This window comes from Carassius carassius, chromosome 18 (genome assembly GCF_963082965.1).
Source record: "Carassius carassius chromosome 18, fCarCar2.1, whole genome shotgun sequence".
NCBI classification, from domain to species: Eukaryota; Metazoa; Chordata; class Actinopteri; order Cypriniformes; family Cyprinidae; genus Carassius; species Carassius carassius.
Window position 1 is genome coordinate 14,358,031 of NC_081772.1, and position 10,946 is coordinate 14,368,976.

At 35.9% G+C, this 10,946-nt stretch overlaps 2 protein-coding genes across 2 annotated transcripts; both read left to right on the forward strand.

Moving 5' to 3' along the window:
* The first annotated feature begins 814 nt into the window (after positions 1–814).
* LOC132092499 (cytochrome P450 2J2-like) lies at positions 815–3,501 on the forward strand. The gene is made up of 9 exons (XM_059498750.1): positions 815–1,017; positions 1,149–1,311; positions 1,417–1,566; positions 1,675–1,832; positions 1,942–2,118; positions 2,199–2,340; positions 2,417–2,604; positions 2,831–2,972; positions 3,319–3,501. The coding sequence occupies exons 1-9, from the start codon at positions 835–837 to the stop codon at positions 3,492–3,494; spliced, it is 1,479 nt and encodes a 492-aa protein (XP_059354733.1). The 5' UTR covers positions 815–834; the 3' UTR covers positions 3,495–3,501.
* Positions 3,502–7,171: 3,670 nt separating this feature from the next.
* LOC132092498 (cytochrome P450 2J2) lies at positions 7,172–10,883 on the forward strand. Its single transcript, XM_059498749.1, has 9 exons — positions 7,172–7,481; positions 7,701–7,863; positions 8,272–8,424; positions 8,500–8,660; positions 9,107–9,283; positions 9,390–9,531; positions 9,608–9,795; positions 9,959–10,100; positions 10,241–10,883. The coding sequence occupies exons 1-9, from the start codon at positions 7,290–7,292 to the stop codon at positions 10,414–10,416; spliced, it is 1,494 nt and encodes a 497-aa protein (XP_059354732.1). The 5' UTR covers positions 7,172–7,289; the 3' UTR covers positions 10,417–10,883.
* The last annotated feature ends 63 nt before the right edge of the window (positions 10,884–10,946 follow it).

Here is a 10,946-nt window from a genome sequence, read left to right on the forward strand (position 1 = left end):
CAGTTTGGAGGGAGAGATATGTTTTTATGCTCTTGCTCCCTACCGCATGTGTGTGTCCTCACGTTAGAGTGTACAATTTTTTTTGTAGCATGTTTATGGATATCTGTTATGATAGAATACCTACAACCAAGTATGTAAGATTTCATTATTTTTGTTACCATTAAGTACGCTTTATAGTGGTGGTTTATCTTCACACTGTTTTAATACCAATGCCTATTTGTTCTGATCTACAAATGGGCAAACCATTTGTCGCAATAAATATCTCTGTCACCCAGTTTTAAAAATGCAATGTCATTGCAGTAGTCATGCATGTCATTCTTAGATTCAAGTTAATAATTCTTCATGTTCACCCTTGAACTCAGCAATGAGCTTGCAATTATTGTACATATTAAAATGTACCAATGTATTGTATATGAAAACATGGAAAAAGATTGTACCAATGTATTGTATATGAAAACATGGAAAAAGATGAAGATCAGCCAAATTATGTTACTATATGTATATGTACAATCAAAGCTGCAAAAATTAACATAGTATTAACATTAAAGTATTAACGTAGTTTTAAACCTCAAGTGCAGATGCCAACATGTCAGGTCACACTGTGATGTAGTCAATGTGTTTGTAATATCTTTTGTGCTTATCATCAAACTTTTACTTTTGATAAACCTGTTTCCATAGGGTTTCCACCTTCAGGGAGAGATATGTAATATCTCTCTACTCCTCCCTTCCAGTATTTACATCTCCCAGTCCTGTACAAAAGTATTTATACCAATGATCATTTACAAACCACAGAGCTCAAATAAGACAAAGAGCATCTGCCATTCCTCTACAACCATGATCCTGCACTTGATATATGACAGCTTTGATTTTAAAAGCTGGATCATTTTCCTTTTTGTATTTCTGCTCCTTGTAAATATGATCAAAAACAAGAATCCTTCCAATTTCCCGCCAGGACCCTGGCCTCTGCCATTCCTGGGAACTGTCTTCACTAAGATGGATTTTAGGACCATGGCTAAGGTGGGAGCTCAATTCATATGGTTTTAATTGGCATGTTTGTCTATTTAAAGCAATTTTAGATGATGATTTTATTTATTGTCTTGTTTCTGGACTTGATTGATATAAATAAAATAAAAAATTTGAATTTTCAGTTGGCTGAAGTCTATGGGAAGGTGTTCAGCTTAAGAGTGGGCAGTGAGAAAATGGTAATCATATCTGGATATAAAATGGTAAAGGAGTCCCTCATTACTCAGACTGACAGTTTTGTTGAGCGTCCAAATGTCCCTCTGTTTCACAAAGTTTTCAAGGCAATTGGTAAGTGCACTGACCACAATGACCTTAATGCTTAGTACCAGTTTTTATTCTCAGAAGGAGATGGTGATGTTTTATTAATGATAATCAGATTTCATTATTATATAGGTATATCAATGAGTAATGGATACCTGTGGCGGTCGCATAGGAAGTTCACTGCCTTCCATTTGCGGATGTTTGGAGAGGGGAAGAAAAGCCTTGAGCACAGGATCCAGGAAGAGTGTGTCTTCCTTTGTGATGCCTTTAAGACAGAAAAGGGTATGGTGTAAATATCTTACTAACAGGAGAATCTTTGTTTACTGGGGCAAAGAAGAATGACACCAATTTGCAATTTAATATAAATCCATTTTTTTTTCTCTCAAACAGGACCTTTCAACCCTTTGGCTATCTTAAACGGTGCTGTCTCAAATACGGTTGCTTCTTTGATATTTGGTCAACGCTTTGAGTATCATGATGAATGCTACCAAAGTATCCTGCGTCTTGACACTGAATGCGTTCAGTTAATGGGCTCTCCTAGAGCACAGGTACTGATTCATAATAGCATCCTTAAACACTAGTTTCATATTTTAACGTCCTGTGAGTTAATTATTATTCAAAATCTGTATTCATCACCTATAATGTCATCTTTTACAGCTGTACAATGTGTTTCCTCGGCTATTGGAATATTTACCTGGCCCCCACCAGACAATTTTTTCCAACTATAAGAAGATCACAAATTTCCTGAGAGGAGAAATCATTAAACACAGAGAGGACTGGGACTCTTCAAACCCCCGTGACTTAATAGACAATTATCTGACTGAGATGGAAAAGGTGCAGTAAGTAGGCTAAAGGTGGAATTTTCTTTTTGAATATGAATTTTGAATAATTCAGCATGTTTTTTTTTTCCATAGAAAAAGAGTGACCCCCAGGCTGGTTTTAACATAGAAGGGTTAGTGATAACTTGCCTGGATGTGATTGAGGCCGGGACAGAGACCACTGCTACTACATTACGCTGGGGTCTTCTTTTTATGATCAAATATCCAGAAACACAGAGTGAGTTTGGTTTGGTCAGTTTTAAAGAATAGACATATTGTCACCACTTTACAACTATCTTGTATTTCCCATTCAGGAAAGGTCCAGGAAGAGATAGACAGGGTGATTGGACTGTCGCGTCAACCCTGTTTGGCTGACAGAGTTAATATGCCCTACACTGATGCTGTAATCCATGAGATGCAAAGACTTGGAGATGTTGTTCCAATGGGATTCCCTAAAAAAGCTGTTAAAGACACAACACTAGGAGGATACTTCATTCCAAAGGTAGGAATTCTATTCTATTCTATTCTATTCTATTCTATTCTATTCTATTCTATTCTATTCTATTCTATTCTATTCTATTCAAGACTAGTCTAGTCTATTCTTGATTGGAAGATACATGCATTTAAAAACATATAGACAATGATCTCATATCGGCATACATTTCTTATGTCAATCAGCCATTGTCTGTTGCTACCCAGATCAGCAGTTTTCATTCTCTCTTTATTAGGGCACTGCTGTTTCAACAATCCTGTCTTCAGTCCTGCATGACCCAAACGAATGGGAGACACCAGACACCTTTAACCCAGGACACTTCCTGACTGAAAATGGCCAGTTTCGGAAGAGAAATGCCTTCATGCCATTTTCATCAGGTAATGTTTTATAAACATTTACATATAACTTCTCAGTGTGTGATTTTTTATTTTTTGTGTGTGGAATAGTGTTAAATACAGAAGAACAAACACTCACTTTTAACAGGGTAATTTGGTTTTATAAATTAATAAAAAACAAACTAATGCAATAATGTATAATTTACATTTTTTTTTTACAAAACAATGAGTGGTTTTGAATGAATTAAGTCTCAGGCTGTTATACAACAAAAATACCAAAATTTACATTATATAATATCACAATAGTTGTAGTTAGTTACTTGCCAGGATTTCTCTTGGCAATGCCACAATATGATTTTTAATTTTGCTCTATGTCATCTGCTTATAGGTAAGCGAGCGTGTGTGGGAGAGCAGCTGGCTCGTCAGGTGCTCTTCCTGTTTTTCACCTCCCTGCTGCAGCAATTCACCATCTCCAAATGTCCAGGAGAGGAACCCAGTTTACTTGGCGAGATATGGTTCACATATGCTCCTGCTCCCTACCGTATATGTGTGTCCTCACGTTAGGACAAAACAAAGTAAAATAAGACAAAGTATTTTTTCTGATATGTGTTTCTGGATGATTATCTTTAAGTTAGCATTTCATTTCCACAATTTTTTAATTTTTTTTTTATTGTTGCAATGTTGTACACTTGATTTTAATGTATACGTGTAAATGTATCAATACATGTATTAATGATTTTGATGTACTGTACAAATGCATATGTATTGATTCATGAATTAATGCTCTGTCTAAATGATTTACGGATGTGTAAATAATCATATTTGTCATGTAAATAAATTACACCTACATCTCTGTTTCATGCAAAAAAAATACAATAAAGATGACTAGAATTGTTTCATATAAAAAGACAGATTCTTTGAGTTACTTTAACTACTGAGTAAAGGAATGTCACAGATTCATTGCTTAACAACAGCCGGGGTATTATGTAACTTCCTGCGACCCCAAAACTATGAAAGGCCTCTTCCTCTTGAAGTCTGAAACACTGAGTGTACAGTCAACACATAGCAGGGACAAAATCCCTTTTTAGATTGTATGTGTGTGCTTTTAGGACAAATGTCCCTCTCTGATGTACACATTAATTTGTCAATTTTTAACAAGTTTGTTTGTTCAATCAACACTTATTTCTGAATATTAAAAAAAATGGTGTAGAAACAATTTCCACTCAAAAATTGATAGTACATTTCAGAAATAATGACAAATAAATGTCAAGTAACACGTTTAATTAAACATGTTTAAGTAGAAAGACCGAAATGGTAATTTTTCTACTTTTTCTTTCCTTTATTTCAAATCTCAGAGTGTGTTAATTCTACCCAGTGTTAAACATTGTGATAAAATCTACATTTACAAACTTCTCAGACTGTGAAAATGGAGCAGCACATATCAGGCATGCATTACATTTTACAAAGTCTCTGCAGAGAATAGAGGAAGAGAGCAAAACAAGGGTGTCTTATTACCTCCCCAACCCTCTTGACTACCCAGGAACAAAAAGCCCTGGGGAAGCAAGAACCCAAAATATTCAAACGTTTATATCATGTTTTAGCTGGAGTGTTCTGTACTGTTATGCATTAAGAAACATGTCGTCCAAGCAAAACACTTTAGCATTGTCATGATTGCACAGAAGTTCTTATCTGTACTTCAGCTGTGTAATTTAGTCATTATGTATGACGTGTTTTTGGTAGAGATTCATTTGGAATGCAGAAGGTTCACAATGAGGTTGAATTGAGGCTCTGTTTTTGTTGGAAACTATAGCATGAAGTAGCATGAAGTAGCATAAACATTGATTACGTAACAGGGTTACATAAGGTCTCCCAAGCTGCTCAAATGGTCTCTTGGTGCTGAGACCCACATTAACTCTCTCTTTTCAGATAAATAGTACTCGTGCACTCTCTCACACACACACAAACACACCCTATTCACAACAGCCTGTCTAAAATAAGTTGGTTTACCTCAGAGGAATCAGCAGCCCATAGACTCAGCCATGGTTTTATATTCCTTATATGAGTGCCTGGATTTGAAAAGCTGCTTGTTTGTGATTGTTTACTGCTGCTGCTTATAGATTTACAGACATAAAAATCCAGCAAATATTACACCAGGACCTTTAATAATATCATTTTTTTATTCCTATATTTAATCACTCAAGGGGAAACCTTCACTGACTGCGCTGTTTCACCTTTATTTGAAAAAGGCAGAGGTAAGTAACTCTAACAATAGCAATAAGACAACCAATGTGTTAAAGAAAGGAAACACAAAATATTTGTTTATAATATAGCTACTGTATATATGGAATTAAAGTAGCAAGATAATTGGTGATTATTTTATATAGTTTTATTGCAGATAAGCAAAGTCTTGCTCAATAGGTGCAAAATACGGATGCTAATTATTTTGAATGTAAAGAAAAACTTCCTCTCTGATTGTACAGCCGGTCTAAACACAATTTTCTTCCATTGTCTTTGACGCTGACCCCTGACTGAAAAGCAAAATGACATAAAATAAGAAGCCTTGTTTTTTGTGGAATTGATCAAAATGAGGTGAGTTTATGAATGAAACAAGAACAGATATTTGCCAATGGTCTTAGAAAAAATATCAAAATTCAAAGGCAGTTCTGCTTACATGAAAGCTCAGAAAAGCAAACCTTGTGTCTTTCAGTATGGCTAGAACTGCAATAAAGGACAAAAAGCTAGGAAGCTATTTTAAACCAAAAGTGTAAAAAAAAAATTGTGTCTTTGAATGTTTTAAACATTAAAATTGTAATGTTTACATTTTATTATGTTTTAAATAGCACTCTATAATTATTATAACCACTCCCTGTGCTGAACTAAGGAGACCGTGATATAATCACTAATCTGACATCAGTGCTGTATGACAAACATGAGTGGGAAACCCCAGACGTCTTTTAACCCTAGCCTCCTGGTGAGGAGACCAGTCTGGAGAGCCAGGTGGGCTTCACACAAGCCCCTCTGCCATACAAGCTCTGCATTCACCCCAGATGCTAAATCCTACTGTTTGAGAATGCAGTGCAAATTTTATGCAAGAAATATCCCCCACAGCTTCATTATGTTTATTTGGGACTTTTTTATATGCATATATAAATAATACAAATACAAAATCATTTAAAGTGTACATTATGTAAATTTTTTCTTTTTTTTTGCCAGACTGTAACACCATTATATAGATTATGATCTGTACTATAAACACAAGGAAATGTGCTTTGGCCTTAAACACTTACTTCCTGTCTACACAAGAAAATAATTTGTTCTGTCTGAAAACAGAACAGTTGTTAAAATGTGGGAACCTTTTTCAGAACCTCTGTTTACTGTAGCTCTTTATGCATTATTTCTTTCCCTCCTACAACATCTATTGATTATGCATACGTTTTTTGTTCTTGCCAGTCTATTATTACTTCTGTAGGGTGCCACACCTTCGATATACATGGTTGATGACTAGGTGTTTTTCCCCTCTTCTTTGTGATTGCTTAGTGTGTGTGCTGTGTAAATATAATTATATTACGCTAATTTGATACATTTAATGTGTTTTTTTATCCAATAAATGTCAAATTAATGTCTTATGAGAGCATAAGATATTTCTTTAAAAAACATTAAACATCTTCACACACGGAGACACATAGTTGTTTTCTGTTGTTTTATTACCTTTAACCTGCCTGTATTGAAGAATTCATAAAGTCATGTATCTTTCTGATTTTGCAATTTTACATCTCATTTTCAAACCAACACATAAACTTTCTCTGAGTGAACATTAGTGCACCTTATTGATTGATTTGAAAGCTATAAAAAATGAACTGGTACTGCCAGCTTTGTATGGAAAGTGTTTTGGAACTATCAGGATCATGTGTTTTGCACTGACATCTTTTGTCCCCTATTTACACTGCAAATCAAAGAGCAAATATAGCACTGAATGAATGTGGGAGAGTGGGGAGGATTCAATCATTAACACTATGGCAAAAGTTAAGCACGGTTAAAAGTGAACCTGCAAGGTATAAACTCCAATAGTCCACCTCACTGCTTGTCTCAATCATTCTGCAGATAATAACGCAATCTGAGGAAGATGCCCCATTAAAATTAATGAACATATTAGCTGACATACATTTGACACTCAAAAATCTCTGACACAACAAGAATAATCTAATCCATCAAGAAGTTATGTAACTCCGAGACCATTTTCTGTTAAAACATTACATCTATTGAGAGAAGTATGAGGGGAGTGGCAGGCTGAACAGATGGACAAAGGCTGCCTGTTCAACATACACTCTGCAAACCTCACATTTTCCTTCTTCGCCTGTCATGGTGCTAACCTCAGTTCTCGAGATTCTCGATTTTAGAGGACTACTGCTCTCCGTAGTGGCATTTCTCTTGGTGGCAGACTATGTGAAGAACAGAAACCCACCAAATTACCCACGTGGCCCTTTCTCTCTTCCACTCCTAGGAAATGTCTTCAACGTTAACTCGAAGGAGCCGCATATATATCTGACAAAGGTGAGCAGACAATATTGACACTTCTGGGTTGATAGGACAGGACAATGTTTATTTCTATATATATATATATATATATACAATATTGAGATAAGAGATTACGTGATATGGTGTTTATGACATTTAGATCATGCTTGCAGTTTGCTGACAAAAAATATTTATGAACCCAATGATTTGCATTAGTTACACTCACAAGCTTCTGCATTGTTGTTGTTCTCACAGCTAGGCCATGCCTACAACAATATATTCAGTCTGCGATTAGGCAGAGACAAAGTGGTCTTCATCACTGGTTATAAACTGGTGAAGGAGGCCCTGGTGACTCAAGCTGAAAACTTTGTGGATCGGCCCTACAGTCCAGTACAATGGCGAGTCTACTCGGGCAATGGTAGGTTAAATAATACCGACCTATCACAAGAGTTCAGGAAAAAGCATTGTTTATTGTGAATCTGAAGAACCAAAGTCCATTTAAATAAACATTCCTTTAAATTGTGAAACCCAAATAGTTACATAATTTGGATCTGTTATATATTTCTAAAATAAATATTTAAAAAAGTATTTTTAATAGTCCCAAACTGTTTAGACGTCCTAAAGCTTGCTATAACGGTTGCAAAAAATGGCATAAAATATATAGAAAATAACACAGCTCATTTAATATTTAGATTATAAGATCATCATCTTCTGACATTTACATACATACTTTCACTGATTATTTTTGGGGAAAAAAAGTTTCAGGTCCTAAACTTTCAGTATCCTATGAAACCCGATTATATACTGATTTTTCGTGTCCGGACAGCTGGACTCTTCTTCAGTAATGGTGAAATGTGGAAGAAGCAACGACGTTTTGCTCTGTCAACACTGAGGAATTTTGGGTTGGGAAAGAAAACAATGGAGCTGACCATCTGTGAAGAGAGCCGCTTCTTACTAGATGAGATTGACAAACAGAAAGGTACACAAAGCTTTGCATGTATCAGAATCAATTTAAGGTAAATAACAGGACTCATTTAGTTTTTGTCCTTCTCAGGAGGCGCTTTTGACCCAACAATCCTGTTCAACAATGCGGTTTCCAATATCATCTGTCAAATGGTGTTCGGCCAGAGATTTGATTATGCAAACCACCAATTCAGGACAATGCTAAAATACATATCTAAAAGCATTCAATTAGAGGGGTCCATTTGGGGACAGGTAAATAAATAATTTTTCTTTCTGATAATTGTCCTTTATGTAATACCACAAAGGCCATAAACAACAACAAGACTGTCTTCGTGAAATTTGTTAAATAAACAAATAAATGAAAATGTGCTCACCCTCAGTCCATGATGAGTTTGTTTCATCATCAGAACAGATTTGAAGAAATTTTGTATTTTATTATCAAGTGGCTCCTCTGCAGTGAATGGGTGCCGTTAGAAGGATCCATTGGTGAGCAACTGATACCTAGTTTCAAAACTCTTCTTCTTCTGTTCAGAAGAAGAAACCAACTCATCTACATGTTTGATGACCTGAGGTTGGGTAAATCTTGAGCCAATTTTAATTTTTGGGTGAGCTATTCCTTCAAATATCTATTCGTAATTAATTCTGGTCATGCAGCACTAGTACAGACACATGAGTGAATAAAAATGTTTTACATTCAGCTCTATGAAGCATTTCCCGCCATCATGAAGCATCTTCCTGGGCCACACAATGACATGTTCAGTAACTACAAATTATTGCAAGCCTTCGTTAAAGAGGTTGTTGTCAAACACAAGGCTGAACTGGATCCCTCAGAGCCTCGAGACTACATCGACAGCTTCCTAATTGAGATGATGAAGGTAATACAACTATTAAAATGACAGGAGAACTACAAACTAGCCTATTGAACTTGCATGTATTTGTAGGAATACAGCAAATTATTTTACTCCTTCCATCCCTGACCAGAAGCCACATGAAACAACAGATGGTTTTGATGAAGAGAACATCATTCCATGTGTTCTAGACCTGTTTCTGGCCGGGACCGAAACTACATCCACTGCATTATGTTGGGGTCTCATATACCTCATCACTTACCCAGAAGTACAAGGTGAATTTAAATAAACTAAGCATATAAGTAGTAACTCATACGTAACTGATATTTTAATATATGGTGTTAATTGTAGAAAAAGTTCAGGAGGAGATCGACAGAGTGACTGGACGCTCAAAGGAGCCGAGTATAGCCGACAAGGCTAACATGCCCTACACTGAGGCTGTCATCCACGAGATCCTGAGATTCGGAGAAATTGTACCAATGAATGGCTTGCGGATGGCTGACAAAGACACAACCCTTGGAGAGAGCTTCATCCCAAAGGTTAGTGATACTCAGTTAATTTATTCAGATAGAATTCAAATCAGCAATATTTTCCTATTTAAAAATGTAATCACTTCCAAAAGTTATTAATTTGGCTGACTGACAAAAATGGTTCCCAAAAAAGGATCAATGGTGTATTTTGTCACATTATTGTTTCAACCAGGGTACAGCAATTTTACCCATACTGCACTCTGTTCTCTTTGATGAGAATGAATGGGAGACACCCTACGAGTTCAATCCTGGGCACTTTTTAGACAAAGAGGGCAAGTTTGTGAGGCGGGACGCATTCATGCCCTTTTCTGCAGGTAAATTGAAAATACCAAGAACCAAAAGATTATTTATTATTAATTATTTAAACTAACATTCAAAAGTTTGGGGTCAGTAAGAAAATAAATAAAGAAATAATTATAATAAATAAATAAATACTACTGTGTCTCTGTCACAGGAAAGAGGGTCTGTTTGGGGGAGCAGCTCGCGAGAATGGAACTCTTCCTTTTCTTTGTCAGTTTGTTCAGAAAATTTCGATTTTCAGCAGCAGAGGGTGAGAAACTCAATCTTGATGGAGTGATAGGAGTAACACGCACCCCACACCCCTTCAAGATCCATGCAACGGCACGCTGATTCTATTATACCAATAAATCAACAATATTATAAACCAATTTAATACTAATGTCATTGAATATGACAATGTATGTTTAACATCAGTGAAGATGATGTCCTTTCTTTTGCAGACTCAGTAAAATTTCAGTAGTTCTCGATTAATTAATGGGTGTGAGAGAATACATATTTAGTTCCCATATGTCAAACATGCATAAACCTGCTTAGTAATGCCTAGTCTATAAAAACTAATAGCGTGATAGATGAACATTACATTGCCCTAGAAAAAAATAGAGAAAAGGTCACTGGAACAAGTTAAACATTATAGAATCATCTACCTGTTGGAACCAATTTCAGATTGTGGGGTCAAGGGGATAAAGTTCAAGATTTTTAAGGTGACAGATAATACATAGCAACAGAAACAAAAGACACATAAACAAGGTTTTGTCATGATAATAAACAATGTTGAAATCCATAGTCACGTCACAATATGTTCCTGTTGGATTTTTTTTGTGTCCTCTTTCAGCACCACTAGTGACATTGCGGGACTGCAA

Excerpts from the sequence above, each read along its gene's own strand:
- LOC132092498 (XM_059498749.1), top strand. The coding sequence starts at position 7,290 with ATGGTGCTAACCTCAGTTCTCGAGATTCTCGATTTTAGAGGACTACTG. Across the intron at positions 8,661-9,106 it reads AGGGGTCCATTTGGGGACAG|CTCTATGAAGCATTTCCCGC; the intron begins GTAAATAAATAA and ends TTTTACATTCAG. Across the intron at positions 9,796-9,958 it reads GAGAGAGCTTCATCCCAAAG|GGTACAGCAATTTTACCCAT; the intron begins GTTAGTGATACT and ends TGTTTCAACCAG.
- LOC132092499 (XM_059498750.1), top strand. The coding sequence starts at position 835 with ATGATCCTGCACTTGATATATGACAGCTTTGATTTTAAAAGCTGGATC. Across the intron at positions 1,018-1,148 it reads ATTTTAGGACCATGGCTAAG|TTGGCTGAAGTCTATGGGAA; the intron begins GTGGGAGCTCAA and ends TTGAATTTTCAG. Across the intron at positions 2,973-3,318 it reads CTTCATGCCATTTTCATCAG|GTAAGCGAGCGTGTGTGGGA; the intron begins GTAATGTTTTAT and ends ATCTGCTTATAG.